General features: G+C 51.5%; 2 protein-coding genes across 3 annotated transcripts in view; both read right to left on the bottom strand.

Moving 5' to 3' along the window:
* The window catches only part of Rasal3 (RAS protein activator like 3), a gene marked incomplete in the record, with an annotated part of 13,056 nt that extends 9,965 nt beyond the window's left edge, over window positions 1-3,091 (bottom strand). For both annotated transcript variants that reach the window (XM_013505123.1, XM_013505124.1), the window contains 2 exon segments: window positions 2,500-2,834; window positions 2,953-3,091. In XM_013505123.1, coding sequence (XP_013360577.1) covers window positions 2,500-2,821 — 322 coding nt within the window.
* A 3,460-nt stretch (window positions 3,092-6,551) lies between these two features.
* Pglyrp2 (peptidoglycan recognition protein 2) lies at window positions 6,552-13,312 on the bottom strand. Its single transcript, XM_005406067.2, has 5 exons — window positions 13,111-13,312; window positions 10,536-11,522; window positions 8,391-8,601; window positions 7,247-7,544; window positions 6,552-6,666 (listed from the first exon to the last, which is right to left on the bottom strand). The coding sequence occupies exons 1-5, from the start codon at window positions 13,172-13,174 to the stop codon at window positions 6,655-6,657; spliced, it is 1,572 nt and encodes a 523-aa protein (XP_005406124.1). The 5' UTR covers window positions 13,175-13,312; the 3' UTR covers window positions 6,552-6,654.
* Between the last annotated feature and the right edge of the window lie 5,974 nt (window positions 13,313-19,286).

Genomic DNA, 19,286 nt, shown 5'->3' with positions numbered 1-19,286 from the left:
CTGCCTGAAATCAATCAACCAACCAACCAATCAATCAATCAATCCTGGGGATGTAGCTCAGTGCAAAGGTCTGGGTTCAAGCCCCAACACAAATAGAAACAAAAATGAGCCTGACGTATTGGTGCACACCTGTAATCCCAGCACTCAGGTGGCTGAGGCAGGAGGATTGTTGCAAGTTCAAGACCAGCCTGGGCTGCAAAGTGAGCTCAAGGCCAGCCTGAACTGCATAGAGAGACCCTGTCTCAAAAAAGACCCTCCCCCCCAAAAAAGAACAAAAACAAGGACAAGATCCTTGGTTCATTACCTAAATAACTAAACCTAAAGGTAAAAAGTATTCAAAGTTTAAGAAAGGCAGAAAAAAAACCTCAGGGTAGGTGGGTTCTCTTTCTGGAGAAATGGTAGATGTTACTAAGTCAAGGAAGACTTCCAGAGGGAGTGGATTTGCCTGAGGTTTTAAATAGGAGGTTGGATTTTGACACAAAGAGAAAGCCAAGCATAGTGGCACACACCTGTCATCCCAGTACTGGGGAGGATGAGGCAGGGGGATTTCCAGAAGTTCGTGGCCAGCCTGGTAGAGGATGGGCAAGGCCCAGCAAAATAAAGGGAAGGACAGAGGGAGCAGGGTGCAGAGGCTAGGCGGGAAGGGCCACAAAGAGAAGAAACATGGTCTGAGGCACTCTTGGAGAGTTTTATCGTGGGGGTAGTAGGAGCCTGGGAGGGAGTTAATCAAATGAGGAGCAGCTCTACTTATTCGAGAGCTCTCTCTGGATCTCAGGCAGTGGGCAAGCCCTGATCCCCCGCGGAGGGTTAAAGGGTTGCCCCTGCAAGATGCAGATGTGAGCGGTGAGAATTAGATGAGCTCTCCCACAGGAGTGTTCCCTTGTTTTACCGCTAGGGGCAGCAAATGATAATTCCTTGTTGGTGGGTCACTTGAACCGTGCCAGGCTCCCTGCTGGTGCAGGGCTGTGTACAAGCCTGAGCTCCAATCCATGTGACATCCGTTCCCTTTGTAGGTCCCTCTCTGTAACCCTTGGAACCCCTTCTGTCATCTTTTTTGTTGTTGTTGTTGTTGTTGTTTTTGTACTGGTAATCGAACTCAGGGTCTCACTCTTGCCAGGCAGGTACTGTGCTGCTGAGCTATATCCCTGGCCCCCTTTTTCTCTTTTCTTTTCTTTTCTTTTCTTTTCTTTTCTTTTCTTTTCTTTCTTTTCTTTTCTTTTCTTTTCTTCTTTTCTTTTCTTTTCTTTTGTTTTTTGCAACAAGGTCTCTATGCAGTTCAGGCTGGCCCCGAACTCCCTGTGTATCCCGTGTTGGCCTTGAACTCACAGTGATCTTCCTGCCTCAGCCTCCCAAGTGCTGCAATTACAGACATACGTCACCACATCCAGCCTCCTCCTGTCATTTTCTTTTTTTTTTGTTTTTTTGTTTTTTTGTTTTTTTTGGTTTTTCTCCGGTACCGGGAACCGAACTCACGACCTTGCGCTTGCCAGGCAGGCGCTTTGCCGCTGAGCTAAATCCCCAGCCCCCCTCCTGTCATTTTCTGTTGACATTTTTACTGTTACCTTCTCCTCCATGAGTATAATAGGGCAGGGAATGTCACCTAACTTGATCACTGTCATATCTTATGTATCAATCAGAGACTGACACACATTAAATGCTGAACAACCCCTTGCTTAACTGACTGAAGGAACATGAATTAATGAAATGATATGCCTTTCAAGGTAGAGATCGCCAGGTGTGGTGGCACACGCCTGTAATCCCGGCACTCAGAAGGCTGAGGCAGGAGGATCGTTGCAAGTTTGAGACCAGCCTGGGCCACAAAGTGAGCTCAAGGCCAGCCTGAACCTCATAGTGAGACCTTGTCTCAAAAAGACAACAAAAAAACAAAAAAAATTACTATTCAAGGTAGATATCATTAATACCATTTAATTGATGGGTAACCAGGTGTGGTGGTGCACGCCTGTCATCCCAGCACTCAGGAGGCTGAGACAGGAGGACAGCTGTGAGTTCATGGCCTGCCTGGGCTACATAGTGAGACCCTGTCTCAATAAAACCAAAAACAAAACAAAAAACTGATGGGGAAGTAGAGCTCAGGGAGGCAAAGAGACTAAGTCACCAGGCTAGAAGGCAGGAGAACCGCTGAGGTGGATATCCAGGCAGAGGAGGCTAAGGCTGGACCATTGGACACAGGAGAGATCAGTTGGTGCCACGACCCTTTTGGCACCTGGGCTCTACCTCCGTGAGTCACAGTGCTACTGTGAGTTTATCCCTGTCCCTTCCCCAGGAGGGACCCATAGGTTCTCGGCAAACCCCACCCCCAGCCCGCTTTAGGTGGAAAGAAGGAAGAGGGCTACGGGGGCCTCCGCCACTTCCTGCCAGGCTTCTGTGCTCCCCACAACTTCCTGTGTCTAGAGGGCTGATGCGCCAGTGGCAGACAAAACCCAAGCATCCGGCTACGTAGCCCGGGCCCCACGCAGCGCAGGGTGGGGGAGCTCCTACCTGCGGCCTCTGGCTCCGGCTCTGGCTCCAGTGGTGCGCTCTTGTGCCGACTCCAGAGGGTCTTGGAAAGCCGGAGGCGACTGCTCCGTGACTCTTTGGGGGGTGCAGAGAGCACCCGACGGAATAGTGAACGAGGGGCTGGCTGGCTGCTCACCATGGGCTCCTGGTGACTCAGTGCCCTTCCCCAGCCGGCGAGGCGGCCCCAGCGGAAGCCTCCAGACCCCTTCTCCCCACTGCCCCCCAGGTGCCAGCGGTAGGATGTCAGTGGAGACGGGGCCGCGGGCTGGGGTTGGCAGAGCTGGCTCGGTGACGGTGAGTCCATGGCGGAGGCGATCCTGGGGGACAAGAGGGTGACACCTGTGCCTGCATACCGTCCTCACCTCTGTCCCCTCTCTGCTCTCAGCTCTCCCTCCAGGGAACTCCTTGGGGGCCATGCGCCCTCCTCTCTCTTACCTTGATTTCCTGGCCAGCCCCAGAATCAGCAGCCGTCTGCACCCAGCCTGGCTTCCTCCCACTGAACCCAATTCCACGTGACCCTGGCTGTCCTACCCCACCCCACAGCCAGGCTGCAAGGGCACAGCCGGGGCAGGATGCAGGGGAGGGACTGGAGGGGAGGTGGCAGAGGCGGGTGGCCTGCAGGCTTCTGGTAAGACGGGCCCAGAATCCCTCACTAACCATGAGGCAACACTTGTCCCTGTCTTTGAGCCTTAGTTGTCCCTTCTGTAAAATGGTCACATGCTGGATAGATGCTGGCAAGGTTAGGAGCACCCAAAGTTCTCATGTGCAGCTGGCCAGAGTGTAGACCTGTTTATCCAGGTTGGAGAGTTGTTTGGCCTGATCTCCTTAAGGAATAGATTGTTTTAAACTGGGCATGGTTGGTAACACATGCCTATCACCCCTGTACTAGGAGGCTGAGGCAGGAGGATCACCCATGAGTTTGAGGCCAGCCGAGGCTACACAGTGAGTTCAAGGCCAGCCTGGAATACGCAGAGACCCTGTTTTTTGTTTCTGTCTTGAGATAGGGTCTCACTGTGTAGTTTAGGGGGCCTTGAATTCATTACGTAGTCCAGGCTGGCCTCAAACTCACGGCACTTCTCCTACCTCAGTTTCCTTAGTGCTTGGATTACAGGCATGCACCACCATGCCTGGCATGCTTGCTTTTTTTTTTTTTTAAAGAATAGATTTTAAAATTTATTATGGTGTCTTCATACAGTGGAATACTATGCAGCAATGACAAAGAGCTACTGAATGATTTACCTTCGATCAGGTCAGTTAAATCCACGACTTTGACTGCTGAGCCGAAACAAAAACAAAAGCCAAAACACAACGAAGGGCATGTATTGTATAAACTGGGTGTAGTGGTACGGGCCTATATTCCCAGCATTGAGAGACTGAGGCAGGCAGGTTGTCAATTTCAAACCCAGCCTGGGCAATTTAATTACTTAGCAAGTCCATGTCTCAAAATATAAAATAAAAAAGAGTAGGGGATGTAGCTGAGGGAGAAGACCCTGGGTTACATCCCCAGTACCACCCCCACCACACCAAATATATATATTGCATGTTTCTTAAATGCAAAGCTCCTAAGCAAGAGAGAATACATGTAACAAGTCAGAATATTGGTTTCCTTTACAAGGGCTAGCGACAAAGGCAACTTCTGGGAGCTGATTTTTTTTATTTTTTTTTTATTTTTTATAGAGTCCTCCTATGTAGCCCAAGCTGGCCTTGAATTTGCTAGCCCAGGCAGGCTGAGAACTCAAGGCAAACCTCCTGCCTCAGCCTACCAAGTGCTGGGATTATAGGTGTACTCCACTAAGCCTCGTCTTTTCTTTTTTAATAGAACTGAAGTTCACATAATTCAAATTTAGCACATTCTGTTTTTCAGCTGAATGCAGGTTCCATGAGTGTGGTCTGTTGTGAAATTCATTAAGCAATATATTTTGGTTTGCTGTCCTGTACCTTATACCTCAATGTTTTCTTGAAAAAAAAAAAAGTGGATAGCCAGGTGTGGTGGTAGATGCCTGTCATCCCAGCACTTGGGTGGCTAAGGCAGGAGGATCCCCATGAGTTTGAGGCCAGGTTGGGCTACACAGCAAGACCCCGTCTCAAAACACCCCCTCCCAACAAAAGGTGAACAAATACTGATCTGACAAATGAGCAGGTCAGCATCATTCTGTTGTTGTTGTAGGTTTTTTTTGTTTTTTTGTGTTTTTTTGGTCTTTTTGAGACAGGGTCTTGCTGTGTAGTTCAGGCTGGCCTTGAGCTCACTTTGTAGCCCAGGCTGGTCTCAAACCCACAAAGATCCTCCTGCCTCAGTCTCCCGAGTGCTGGGATTACAGGCGTGTGCCACCACACCTGGCTTGTCAGCATCATTCTGATCCAAGAACCAGACAGGAATTAGTTTGAGTACCAGCTGACAGCTCTCTCCCTGTGTGACCTCTCTCTAACCCTAGCTTTCCTTATTTGTACAAGATGATAACATCAAGTTTCAAAATGTTCATAATGTAACCTAATGCGTTGGGGCCCACCTGTCATGTAACACTCCAGAGGCTGAGGCAGGAGAATCACCAGGAGTTTGAAACCAGATTGGGCTACATAGTGAGTTCAAGGCCAGTCTGAAGCCGGGCATGGTGGCGCACGCCTGTAATCCCAGCACTCAGGAGGCTGAGGCAGGAGGATTGCTGTGAGTTCGAGACCAGCCTGGGCTACAAAATGAGCTCAAAGGCAGCCTGAACTGCAAAGCAAGACCCTGTCTCAAAAAGACAAAAAAAAAAAAAAAACAAAAACCCAAAATCAAGGCCAGTCTGGACTACATAGCAAGAACCTGTCTCAAAAAAATAAAAAATAAAGCAAAACAAAACAATTTTTCAATGAAAAATAAATATTGCAACATCCCACGGCCCATGCTTATAATTCCAGCAATTAGTGAGACTGAGGCAGGAGGACTGCAAGTTTGGGACCAGCCTGGGAAACGTAGTGAGACCCTGTTTCAAAATAAAAGTAAAAAGAGGCTGGGGATAGAGCTTAGTGGTAGAGCACATGCTCGAGGCCCTGGGTTCCATCCCCAGGACCACACAAAAAAGTAAAAGTAAAAATAGGGCTGGGCTGTCACTCAGTGATAGAGCACTTGCCTCAGATGTATGAAGCTCTGAGTTTGATCTCAAGCATCAGAAAGAATTATATTTGTTTGGTTTTAGTTTTGGTCTTTATTTTAATTTTTTTTTTTTTTTTTGAGACAGGTTCTTGCTATGTGGTTCAGGCTGACCTCAAACTATGTAGCCAAAACTGGCTTCAAACTCATGGAAATTCTCTTGCCTCAGCCTCCTGAATGGTGGAATCACAGGTGTGTACCAACACACCTGGCTTTCCCTGCATTTTTGCTGGAGGATTTTCTCAGCAAGTGGAGTCCACTCTACCCATATGACAAGCCGCCCCCAAATGCCATGCAATGAACACTTCCCAGAGGCGGTCCTCAGCCAGTGACCCTGGCTCCCTCACCTCTTTCATGGGATCACTCTGAGGTATGCTGTCCTGTGCTGCTCCTGTGGGACTGAGGTCTGGTTGCCCTCAGTGGGAACTTGCTTGATAACATATCCTTCCCCGGCCGCTCTTCCTTCCTTGCTTTGCTTCCTCATCGCCCAACAGATATGTCTCAGGGCCACCTCCCAATCAGCCACTAGTACTGCAATTTATTTATTTATTTATTGTACTGAGAATTGAACCCAGGGCCTTTGCACTGAGCTACATCTTCAGCTCTTCGTTTTACTTTGAGACAGGGTCTTGCTAAATCACTAAGTTGCCCAGGCTGCTCTTGAACTTGTGATCTTTCTGCCTCAGCCTCCCACAGTGCTGGGATTCTAGGTGTGTGCCACCACGCCCGGCTTAATTTTGCGTATTTTTTATTTTTGTGGTGCTGGAGATGGAAGCCAGTACCTCAAGCATGCTAAGCTCTACCACTGAGCCACACCCATAGCCCCCTTTCATCTCAAGTCTGCTTCTGGGACAAAGCCAAATTTAGACAACTGGCACAAACACAGACGATGTGAGACCAGAGATTTTCTTTCTATGGTGACTTTATTGGAGACCTGCAGCTGCTGGAAGAATTGCCCACGAGAGGCAGTGCCCTCCTGGATCTCTGAGAGGCCATCCTGGCAGTTCTTAGTTTCCAGTCTGGAAGACACAAGCGAACACCAGGCTGGAGTGCACGTGTAGCGGTCAGTGCCCTCCTCAAGGTGGGGACTTCTGTTGGGGAGGGGTCAAAGTGTGGGAGTGGCTAAAAGCTCACTGCAGGCCAGGGGGCCCGACCGATAAGGTGGTGTGCAGGTGGGATGAGATTCTCCAGGTATGATTACACATTTCAGTGACTGAGGCTAGGGGTCTCCCGGCCGAGCCCTAATTACTCTCAGTGGCTGAGTTGTGTGGGTGGAGCTAAGTGTGGGGCTGAACAGCATCTTCAGGACTGACATTTGGTGAACGGAGGATTACAACACAGGGTTAGGGCCTGGACAGAGGTTGTGTGGGTAAAGGGGTTTTGGGTAGAGTCAAAGGCTAGGCTGGTGTTACCTGGACAGAAGACCTTCAGGTAGGGGCCCAGGGCAAGACTACGGTTGTATAAGCTGGGCTGGGGTTATACAGGCAGAAGTCACAGGACAGGGGACAGCCTTGGCAGCGACTAAAGGCTGGGCCTAGGTTAGGTTGCCAGGAAGATGCGCCGGGGGCTGCACCGAGCCTGTGTGCCCAGAGGACTCACCTCGGAGAAGTGCGGCCAGGTGCGCAGCTGGCGGAAGAGCGCATGGCCGGGACAGTCGGTGTGCACAAGCTGGCGGTAGCCCAGGACCTGGTAGTCGCTCCGAAGGAGGCCGGCTCGCACCGCGCAGCTCGGGAGCTCGTCGCTCACAGTGCGCATCGCGGCCTTGCTGGGCAACGACTTGGTGTAGTCGCCCACGATGGCCACGCCGAAGCCGCGGGAGTTGTAGCCGCGCGTGTGTGCGCCCACCCAGTGCCAGCCTCGGCCCTCGTACACGTAGCCCTCAGAGCCCACGACAAAACTGCAGGGGAAGGGGAAGGAGGCCTCACTTCTTCCCTGAACCGTCCCTCCCCCATTCTGTCCCTGTGACCATCACCAGCCACCGGATCCCAAAGGCCATCTGACCTCAAAGATCACCTGACCCCAAAGATCACCTGATCCCAATGGCCACCTGACCTCCAGGGTCATCTGACCCTAAGAAACATCTAGCTTCAAGGAACATCTCACCGTGGTAGCCCCCTGACTCCAAGGGCCCTCTGACCCTATGTCCGACACCCTGCCTCTGTCCCATTCAGCTTCACAACACTCTCCACTCCCAGTGCCACCCCAGAAATTTCCCTGTCTCTTTGGATCACCCCCCTCAGCGCTAGCTGAGTCCCTGTTCTTTATGTATTTATTTATTTTTTGTTTTTGTTTTTTTTCTGGTACCGGGAATCGAACTCACAACCTCGCGCTTGCCAGGTAGTCGTTGTGCCGCTGAGCTAAATCCCCAGGCCCCGGAGTCCCCTTTCTGTCCTCCATCCCTCCTGTTCTCAGGTCCAGGTCTTACCCAGCTCAGAGCTTTTCTCTTAGACTACCACCGCCACCGCCAGACCCAGACCCCACCAGCCACCCCATTCCTTTCTCCCGTCGCAGTCTTTCCCTCCCGCTGTTCAGCTATTTCGGGTCCCAGTTAAGGACAGCCCCTGCTCTAACCGCACTCCGCCCGTCACAAACTCCTCCTCCCCTTGATAGGCTCCGCCCACTAGCTTCCCTCGACCAGCCCCGCCCAGATTGCCCCACCCACCCCGCCAGTCCCGCCCGAGCCAAGCACCACCCATCACTCCGACCTTCGGCCCCGCCCCTGGTCCCGCCCCTCCCCGCCCACCTGTAGCCGATGTCTTCCCAGCCTCTAGTGTCCTGGTGGAAACGCTGCATGGAGCGCATGTTGGCGGCGCAGCGTTCGAAGGTGGTGCAAGGTAGCGCCGGTTCGAACGTGTGATGCACGTATAAGAACCCGAGCGGCAGCTTCAGTGGCGTCGGGCGGCCCCGGTAGGGCGCCGCTTCCCAGCGGCAGCGAGGGTGGATGGCTGGGCATCCTGGGGGCGAGGAAGTCAAAGCTGGGTCAGCAAGTGTTCCCGGCTGGCGTCTGCGCCCCTGGGAATGCGCACGCGTGGATCGTCCCTCCGGTGTCGTCCCAGATTTAGTGAGAGTCCCATCTCATCCCACACTGGCCCCCACTAGGCCCTAACTTAACTAAATCGAAGTCTTGGAATATCCCAGTCTTGGAATATCTGCTGTGTGTCCCGTAACTTTTGGGATAAAATTCTAATTTTAGCGCAGACTTAAGCTCAGACTTAAGAGCAGCCGCGGGAGAAGGCGGACGGGGCCTGGGGCCTTGGTGGGCGGGGCCTGGGCTTGGCTGGGCGGTGAGGGACAGGTGATGGAGAACAGAATGGGCGGGGCCCGGCGTGTGCCTCTGTGTGTGTGTGTGTGTGTGTGTGTGTGTGTGTGTGTGTGTGTGTGCTGGGGGGCCTCTGGCGGATGGGGGTCGGCCGGTCAGGAACCCAGCTGACTATGTGAGTATAACTAGTGGGCAGAACCTGGGGAGAGGAATTTGTGGTGGGTAGAGGCATGTTAGAGCAGGGGCGGGGCCTTAAAATGGACCTGGAACAGTGACGCTCCAGCTGGCCCTGCTCTGACCCGAGGGAAGGGCAGCAACACTGAAAAAGGAATCTTAGCTTGCGTTTTTTGAGCTGAACTTCCCCTTGAACCTCTGCGCATCTGCACTGAGCTGGCTGCCTGCAATGTCTTGGTCATGGTGTGAGCTTGGGATGTCCCCAAAGACCCAGGGATTAAAGGCTTGGCTGGGAGGTGGTAGGGGCTTTCAAGGTGGGGTCTTGTGAGAGGAGGTTAGGTCACTGTCGATGTGCCTTGGAGGGGACACTGGGATGCCAGTCCTTCCTTTCTCTCTTTGCTCCCAGGTGCAAGGGGTGAGCAGTTTCCTCTGTCACTTGCTACTCATTCCCACCATGATGTGTTGCCTTGCTACAGGCCCAGAAGCAATGGGCAGCTGACTCTGCTGAAAACTATGAACCAAAATAAACCTTTCTTCTTAAGTTGCTTTGTCTCGGATATTTTGTTATAGTAATGGAAAGCTGACTTAGACAACCTCTGCCTGGCTTTCTTTTTCTTTTAGCAGTGTTGGGGATCAAATCCAGGGCCTTGCCTATTAAGCAAGAGCTGCATTGCTGAACTATGCCCCCTCCCAGCCCTTTATCTTTTTTTTTGAGACAAAGTCTTACTAAGTTGCCCACACAGACCTTGAATATACGATTCTCCTCCCTCAGTCTCCGAGGAGCTGAGATCACAAGCATGTCCCACCACACCCAGGTCTTCTTCACTTTGAAAAAAATTCAGACGGGCGTAGTGGTGCAGGCCTGTAATCCCAGCACTCGGGAGGCTGAGGCAGGAGGATCATTGTGAATTTGAGGCTAGCCTGAGTTACAAAGTGAGCTCAAGGACAGCCTGAACTGCATAGCAAGACCCTGTCTCAAAAAGACAAAAAAAAAAAAAAAAAGAAAAAATTCAAGCGAGGCTGACCATACTGGTTCATGGTGCAAACCTGTCATTCCAGCACACTGGGAGGCTGAGGCAGGAGGATCACAAGTTTGCGACCTGTCTGAGTCACTTAAAAGTTTAGCAAGGCTCTTTCTCTCAAAATAACAAAAAAACAGCTGTGGATATAGCTTCATGTAAAGGCCTAAGTTCAAGCCCGAATACCTACTACAAAACGAACAAAACCAAGCAAAAAGCACCACCTTCAGGAAAACAAACAGATAAACTCCTATTCATCCTTTAAGGCCTTATTCTTTCTAGCACTTCCTTAATGTACAACAGGTCTACCCTTCCCCTATCCAAAGCCCTTAATGTACCCTCTGGACTCTTGTGGCCCTGCATCCCGCTGATCCCATGGCACTGGGAATGTCTGTGTCTCTGACAGGAAGGGCCGCAAGGGTAGGGATCTTCTCACCCAGGAAGGCTTCCATGAACTCCCTGGCAGCGTGGGCGGCCACCTGGGCCAGCTGTTCTTGGCTGATGTTCTGCAGCTGTGCTGGTCCCGGCTCCATACTCTGTAGTAGGACAAGAGTCCCCAGGACCAGCTGGGCCAGGCTGGAGGCGGAAGTCAGGTTAGCCCCCTTCTGCCGCCGGAAGTTGCTGCGAAATTCGGGGTCTCCAGCCACCCCAGCTCCATAGTATTCGCTCAGCAAGCAGCTGAGGGATGGCTGGGGCTCAGGGGCCCTGCTCAGGTAGTCTGCGAGGAGGGCACCATCCAGGGCTCCATTGAGGAAGGCCGTGGTCAGCACGGATGCATTGGGGTCCAGCAGTGTGAAGTTCTGGGGGGCAGAGAGCTGGTCCCAGCAGCCGTCAGTTCCCAGGCCCGGGAGGCTCTTGTTTGGGGGACTCTGGAGGAAGGCCAGGCCCAGGTCTGCAGCGAGGGTGACCGTCAGGAAGCTGTCTCTAGCACTGAGCGATCTGGTTTTGCCTTTGGGTAAGGTGGCTGTGGCATCTGTAGGGGTGATATCTGGAGAAGCACCTGTGGGTCCAGGGGAGGTGGCTTCAGCATCCTGAGGGGTGGCCAGGCTTTCCGAGGGCAAGGTTAAGGTTAAGACCTTGTGCACCTGTAGTCCGGCCGTCAGTCCCGCCAACAGAGGCTTCACAGCCACAGTGGAGCCATCAGGTGCCAGCACCACCCCGTACTCCCGCCCGTCCCGTACATCGTGTCGGGCCACCTCCTCAGCCAGGTCCTGAAGCTCTGGGTTCAGTGGCGGGGGCTGCAGCTCGGTGACCTTGAGATTTGGCATCGTCAGCAGGAGGTGGTGGAGGGGATGGACAGGCCCAGAGCTCTGGGCTGATAGAAGCCACGCAGAGGCACTTTGGTTGACCTCGGTCCCTGGCACCTTCTGCTCGAGCTCAGCCAGGGCCTGGATGACGGAGTCCATAACGAGAGGCAAGGAGGCTATGGGATAGAGAATGTGGCATCTGTCTCTGAACATCCCCTGCCGATCCCACACCTCCCCCTTCTCCTAGCTCTCCACCTAGTAACCTGGTGACTCTCAGAACTGTCCTTGTGTACAGGGGAAACTGAGGCAGTCAGACTGTTGTGTGTTGATTAAGGAGCTGGGAGCATGGGGAAGCCATGTAAGATTATAAGCAGGAGCAAAAGAGAGGCTAGGCTGGCATTCTAAGATTCTTTCTGCAGCTGCCACAAGGAAAAGGATTTTCAGAGTGCAGAAGGAGAGACAGGGAGATGGTGTGGTGGTGTAACAAAGACAGAGGGGGTCCCCAGATATTTAGGATAAAAGATGCAGCTGGGCATGGTTGGGCACACATATCATCCCAGCACTGGGGAGGCTGAGGCAGGAGAATCACTGCAAATTCCAGCCTGGGCTTAACAGTGAGTCCAAGGCCAGCCTGAACTACATAGCAAGACCCTGTCTCAAAAAAAAAAAAAGATTTATCATTTTGGGTGATAGATTGGAGTTAGGAGTTTTAGAGGTAAAGATATCTGGAAAGATGGCCAAGAAAAGAAGCAGAATGGGATTGTGCCTTTTCAATGGCTAAAAACATAGAATTATTATTATTATTATTATTATTTTGTTTTTTTGAGATAGTTTCACTGTGTAGTTCAGGCTGGCCCATCCCAAGACAGTAAGCAATAACCCAGCCTGCCTTTGAACTTATGGCATCCTCCTGCCTCAACCTCCCAAGTTCTGGGAGGTGTAGAAGTGCACCATCCATTCCCAGGACAGAACTCACAGCAATCTTTCTGCCTCAGCCTCCTGAGTGCTGGGATTACAGGTATGTGCCACCATGCCTGGCAAAAATCTAGAATTTAGAAGTGTTAGGTTACCTGGCCCAAAGCTGGGTTATTGGATAAATCACCAATATTTATTAAACATTTACTCTGTGTCAGGAACCACTGCAGATGTGTGTGTGTGTGTGTGTGTGTGTGTGTGTGTGTGTGTGTGTGTGTTATGAGATTTAACCCAGGGAGTGCTGAGGGATATCCTCTTTTCAAGCCTTTTTATTTTTCCTTTTTGGTACAGAGTCTGACTAAATTGCGGAGGCTGGCGTCAAGCTTATGATCCTCCTGCCTCAGCCTCCTAAGTAGCTTGGGAGGGCACTTGGGTAGCCTTCCAAGTGCTAGGATTACAGGCATGCACCACTGTGCCCAGTCCCCATTCCTGTTTTGATTTAATGGGGCTGGGAGCCTTCTGGGAATCCCCAGATTGGAGGTTCCTTGAGAACTGGTCTCTCTTGTCTTGCCCCATTCAGGGCCACTGAGGGCCCCAAAAGTGCCACTGTGGCCGGGTGTGGTGGCATATACCTGTAATCCCAGCACTCGGGAGGCTGAGGCAGGAGGATCTTTGTGAGTTCAAGACCAGCCTGGGCTACAAAGTAAGCTCAAGGCCAGCCTGAGCTGCATAGCAAGACCCTGTCTCAAAAAGACAATCAATCAATCAATAAATAAAAAAATAAAAGAGCCACCATACACTTGTGTGGAGCTGAAAGTCCCGGACCCACGCCTTTGCCCTCCGACCCACCTGTTCTGGGCTCTGGCCATAGCAGCAATCCGAGCAGGATCCAGAGGACACCATGGGGTCTCATTGTGGGGCTCCAGACTCCAGGGGACGTATCCGGTTGGCCTCAGCAAGAACCTCAGCAGCGCTGGAAGGGGACAGGTGGGAGGGCAGAGCACAGCCCTTGCCCCTGTCAAAGTCCAGTGGTGACTGACACGGCGGTTTCTCACAGAGCAGAGGGACACAGCAGGTGTGTGGGAGCAGAATGCCCTGGATCAAGGTCATCTGGGCCCCTCAGTCTCTCCCTCCTGTGCTGTCCCTGTCCCTGGTGTCAACAGTCAGCAAACCAGCCCCATCCCAAGAGGGTATTTCAGACTCCAGCAAGTTTCCCCCACTCTCGAGAGAAGTAAACCAAAACCCATCCAGCAAGCCCTGCCCGCTTCCTCTAGTGACAGCCCTGTAGCTACTGTTAGCCACCAGCGGAGACTCTCACTGCCTGGGAAGAGCAGGCTGTGCTGCTGAGTATAGTGGTGCATGCCTGAAATCCACATCACTTCCAGCTGAGGCAGGAAGATCCCTGTGAGTTCAAGGCCAGCCCAGGCTACATAGCCAGACCCTGTCTCAAAGAACAGTAACAGCTGGGCATGGTGATGCATGCTTAAATCCCAGCACTTGAGAGAGGCTGAGGCAAGAGGATCGTTGTGAGTTCAAGACCAGCCTGGGCTACAAAGTGAGCTCAAGGCCAGCCTGAACTGCATAGGGAGGCCCTGTCTCAAAAAGACAAAAACAACAGCCGCAAAAAAACTCCACCAAGAACACCAACAACAATGAAACTAAGAACAGGCTGTGTGGGTGGTTGGATTTTTCTGCTAGTTAGAGTTTCCATGACTGTGACAAAATACTGAAATAATCAGCTTTTAAGGATGCAAGTTTTATTTTGCCTGACAGTTGTGGAGCTCTCAGTCCATGGCAGCAAATTTTGGTGGGAACAGGTGGTGGAGGGACCTGGTCGCTCCATGGCAGATGGGAAACAGCGACAGGAAGCGGCCAGGGCCCCCGCATCCCCTTGGAGGGCACAGTCACATGGCCTGACGCTGTATCTGTCTCTCTCCCTCTCTCTCTCCTCCCGCCTCTCACTCACTTTTGTTTTTCCCAGGCTCACCCAAAGAATGGGTGGTGGAACAAGTATTCCCCACCCCTCTTTGGTACTGGAGATTGACCTAAACTCAGGGCCTGCGTGCTAGGCAGTGCTCTACCCCTGAGGTGCACCCCCAGCCCTTTTTATTTGCCCAGGCTGAGCTCAGACTTGGCATTCTCCTGCCTCAGCTGCCCGCAGAGCAGGTGGGATGACAGGGATGTGGCACCACACCCAGCAAGTACTGTCTTTGCTGAGGCCTGCTCCAAGCCCATGGCAACTGACAATGTCAACTGTTACCCAGTTGTAGCCCCTGATCCCCAGATGAAGCCAAGATATAGCCAAGAGCTGGGGTTGGGCCTGAGCACTAAGGAAACTGAGTGTTGTCCCAGGAGCTGGCTTCTGGACTCACCTGGGGTGGCAGTGAGGGTCCTTCCACTTCCTAAGGTGCTTGTGGCTGAGTCCTACTGAATGGGCCAGTCTCTCATCTATTTAGACATCAGGGGCAGGCCCCATGAGGCTGGCCTGCTGTGCATGTGAATGGCTTCTCCGCACGGCCCTCCTGGAAGTGTTTCTTTCATGGCCCTGGGATTTAGAATGAGTCAGGCTAGGGGAAGCCGAGTGACCAGGCCTGGGACTCCCCCAGGGAGCTACACTTGGGACCCACTCAGCTTTCAGGTATTCCTCACCCAGCACACAGCTGGGCACAGGAAGGAGGACACTGGGGACTAGATGGATGGAATCCACTCCCCATGGGCAGTACCTTCCTCCAAGCCCAAGTTTCTAAGGATTTGAGGATGAGGGGCCCTTCCACTACCTAGGGGGAGGTATCTTCTTTGTATGCAGCTAAAAATCAGTCATCAAGATAAATTGATTTTGCCAGGTGTGGTGGTGCTGCCTGTGATCCCAGCACTTGGGAGGCTGAAGCAAGAGGATCACTATGAGTTCAAGGCCAGCCTGGGCTATAAAGTGAATTTAACATCAGCCTGCACTACCAAGCGAGAACTTGTCTCAAAAAAACAAACAAACAAAAAAATTATTTTGGATTTTAAAAAGATTCTTTTTGTTTTGTTTTTTGAGACAGGGTCTCTCTCTGCAGTGCAGGCTGGCCTTGAACTCACTATGTCACCCAGGCTGGCCTCGAGCTCTTGGTGATCCTCCTGCCTCAGCCACCTCGCCTGGTTGAAAAAGATTCCATTTTTAAAAATTTAGACCAGTTTTAGGTTCACAGTAATGTTGAACAGAAGGTACAGAGATTGCTCCTGAACTTCCGAGTTCCACCTAGGTACACCCAGGCCCAGCTGGCAGTTCCCCACTGCCAACATTGCCTACTGGGGTGGTATATTAGTCACAATTCATAAAACCTACATTGACTCATCACTACCACCCAAAGTCCATAGTCTAATTTAGGGACTCACTTTCTTTGTCTTTTTCACACAGGGTTTTGCTATGCGGTTCATGCTGGCCTTGAACTCACTTTGTAGCCCAGGCTGGCCTCCAACTCACAGGGCTCCTTCTGCCTCAGCCTCCCGAGTGCTGGGGTTCTAGGCGTTCCCCACCATGCCCAGCACGACGAATAAAATATTAAGAATTTAAATAAGACAAGATTGGTTATAGTCTTGCGTGAGACATATTGGAGCTAGAGACCAAAGGAAAATTCAGGAAATCTGGTCTCCTCTTCCTGTTTCACCTGTCTTGCCTTAATTCTGGCCCTGTGTTCCACCAGAGCAGTGCCCCCAGCATGCTAGAGGATGGCTCTTATATGAGACCTTTACTCTGCGGCTTCCTGGTTTGGAAATGACCTGGATTCAACAGCATGGACTCTAGATTTGCCTCTTTGTTCCTTGTGCTGTATGGGGCTGTGTTTGTGGGGTCTCTGGTCTCTGGCCGTTTTATTTAGCCACTTCCCATTTTGTCCAGCAGGAGGCTGAGCTCAGAGAGGTTATGTAACTGACCTACGGTCACACAGCTGGAACCTGGGGAAGGGGAAGGCTGGAAATCCAGTGCTAGTTTCCATTAGCCCCCAAGGCTGGCGGGGGAGCGTGGTATGCATGCACCTGTGGTCCTAGATACTCAGGAGGCTGAGTGAGGAGGACTGCTTGAGTCTAACAGTTCTGGGGTCAATCAGCCTGAGTCAGAAATTTTTTTTTGTTTGTTTGTTTTTCTTCTGGTACCAGGAATCGAACTCACAACCTTGCGCTTGCCAGGCAGGCGCTTTTGCCACTGAGCTAAATCCCCAGCCCCCTGAGTCAGAAATTGAACCAGGTCAAAGCACCAGCCCAGGGTTGAATCAGGATTAGAGTAACTATGACCCTACAAAAAAAGGGCAAGTGCCAGGCATGGTGGTGCACACCTATAATCCCAGCACTTGGGAGGCTGAGGCAGGAGGATGCCATAAGTTTGAGGCCAGGCTGGACTACATAGTGAGACCCATCTCTAAAAAGAACAAAAGGAGAGAGGTGTGGAGGTCGGCCTCAGTGAGATTTCTACCCAGGATTTCATGGGCCAGCCAGATAGCAAGCTGTAATTTCTTTGAAGGTGGGGGTTGGGGATGTAGCTCAGTGGTAGGGTGCTTGCCTAGCATGGAGGAGGCCTGGGTTTTATCTGTAGCACCATCAACAGTACAAAAAAAAAAACCCTCAAAAACAAATTTTAAATTGGGGCAGTGGGGAGGCAGAGGCAGGCAGATCCCGGAGGATACTTTGTGTACAAGCCAGGGGCAGGCCCCAGCCAGCAGGAATTTCTTTAGGACCTGAGCCTAGGATTTGTGACCTTTGGAGGAGAACTCCTTGTTATGGTTTATACCTAGATGGCCCCCAAGAGCCTCATGGGCTCCTAGGTGGGTTTTTGGAAGATGATTGGATTACGGGGTTTATGGCTAATTTCTTTCTTTCTGTTTTGTTTGTTTGTTTGTTTGTTTGTTTTGAGACAGGGTCTCACTATGTAGTCCAGACTGGCTTTGAACTCTCCATGTAGCCCACTGTGGCCTCAAACTAAAGGTGATCCTCCTACCTCAGCCTCCCAAGTGCGGAGATTACAGCTGTGCACCACTAAGCCTGGGTTGTATAGCTAATTTCTTATTAACTTCCTGTTAGGAGTTAGGCTCTGATCAAAAGTGGTGTGGCCTGGAATTATTTCTCTCCCTCCCCTGCCCCTTCCTTCAGTCTCCGTTTCCTGTCTGCCCTGTCATGAGCAGCTCGCCTCCTCTGCGCCCCTGTGCCATACATTCCTGCCTTGGAGCCAGACAGCTATGGCCTGAAACCTCTACAAACTGTGAGCCCAAATAAACTCTCCCCCTTTCAGCGGCTGGTACTGGGCACCAGCGAGAAGCTAAACGCCTACCCCAGGAAGCTTCCCATTACCTCCAGTTTTCTTCCCTGGACTGGGGTCCTCCCTTTGACACCAACCTGTGTTTGCGAGCCAAGGCGTCTTCCCGTCTTCCCGTCTGCATCTCTCTCCTCAGATGAGTGGGTGAGATACCCAAAGTGCGCAGCGCAGCCCTGGGACCAAGTGGGCCTTAGGGAAAATTTGCTGGGGATCTGAAAAACCTGATTTCGGGAGGCTTTGGGTCAGTCTGGGGTTGGACTCTGAAGCATTCAGACACTCACACACCGAAGCAACTGTGCCGGCTGGGCCTGGGCGGTGTCGTGGCTGCAGATGCTATGACAAATCACCCTGTAGCCCAGATTTCCGAACTGTCTCAGGAGGTGCCCCTGCTAGGAGGGGTCAAGGCTCTCCAGGCCACTAACCAGGGTGTGGGACCAGCTCTAGAGGGGAACAAAGGCCCTGGGCCCTCGGAGAGGCTGCATGAGGGCCGGAGGAGAAGGAACTTGTGGTCAAGGGCTGGGCTTGGGGTCCAGTTAGTTGTGTAAAAAGAATTTTTTTGAGACAGGGTCTTGCTATGTGCCCGGGTTGGCCTCAGACTCACAGCAATCCTCCTGCCTCTGCCTCCTGAGTGCTAGGATTACAGGTGTGCGCCACCATGCCCACCCAGCTGAGTTGCAGGAAGTTTTTATCTCACATCTAGGTTGTCTTTTGTTTGTTTGTTTGTTTGTTTTGTCTTTTTTGGAGACAGGGTCTTGCTCTGCAGTTCAGGCTGGCCTTGAGCTCACTTTGTAGCCCAGGCTGGTCTCAAACTTGCATCGATCCTCCTGCCCCAGCCTCCTGAGTGCTGGGATTACAGGCGTGCACCACCACCCCCGGCTCTCACATCTAGATTTGTGTGACCACCACCACAGTGAAGACGCAGAACTGCTCTAGTACCGAAAAGGAATCACCTCTGGTTTTAACCCTTTACGTCTGCCCTGCTCTCCCATTCCTGTCTGACGGCGATCACTGGAGTGGTCTTTGCTTCTGTAGTTTTGTGAAAACATTTTCATCAGGAGGAAAAAAAAAAAACCACATTTATTGCTGACTGTGGCAGTAACACAGAAACACAGAAGGAATAGAATAAATGCTTGAAACTACCAAAAAAAAAAAAAATTAAAAACATTCATTATGGAGCCGGGTGTGGTGGCGCCTGCCTGTGATCCCAGCACTCGGGAGGGGCACCTTGAGGTTGAGGCAGCCTGGGCTACATAGTGAGCTCAGGGCCTGCCTGAACTACAAAAAAAGATCCTGCCCCCAAACCCAAAATAAAAACAAACAACAAAAATAAAAAGAAAGAATAAAAAGAAACAGGGTCTGATGGTAAACTTACCCACAGAGTCCAGCGGCAGTGAGCTGGACAGAAAACCATCACTCCAACAGGTCCAGTGAAGCCTGGACAGGGAGCAAGGGAGAGGGGAGGGGAAGAGGAAGGAGGGAAAAGGAAAACAAAGAAAATAGGAGGAAAAAATTTTTGTAAATAAGGAGGGAAAGAAAGATTAGAGAGAGAGGAGGGGATTGGGGAAAAAAGAAGGGAAGAATCAAGATATATTATGTACGGGTCCAAATTTCCTATGATGAGTGTGATCATTATGTGTATCAAAAGTATACCAATAAAATTAATTTAGCTGGGCGTGGTGATGCACGCCTGTAATCTCAGCACTCAAGAGGCTGAGGCAGGAGGATCGTTGCAAGTTTG

Source organism: Chinchilla lanigera, unplaced genomic scaffold (genome assembly GCF_000276665.1).
Source record: "Chinchilla lanigera isolate Chin_1 unplaced genomic scaffold, ChiLan1.0 scaffold00094, whole genome shotgun sequence".
Lineage (NCBI taxonomy): Eukaryota > Metazoa > Chordata > Mammalia > Rodentia > Chinchillidae > Chinchilla > Chinchilla lanigera.
Note: the sequence above shows the minus strand (reverse complement) of the source record. Positions and strands in the feature narration are given on the sequence as shown.

Excerpts from the sequence above, each read along its gene's own strand:
- Pglyrp2 (XM_005406067.2), bottom strand. The coding sequence starts at position 13,174 with ATGAGACCCCATGGTGTCCTCTGGATCCTGCTCGGATTGCTGCTATGG. Across the intron at positions 8,602-10,535 it reads GTTCATGGAAGCCTTCCTGG|GATGCCCAGCCATCCACCCT; the intron begins GTGAGAAGATCC and ends CCTCGCCCCCAG. Across the intron at positions 7,545-8,390 it reads TGGGAAGACATCGGCTACAG|TTTTGTCGTGGGCTCTGAGG; the intron begins GTGGGCGGGGAG and ends CTTCCCCTGCAG.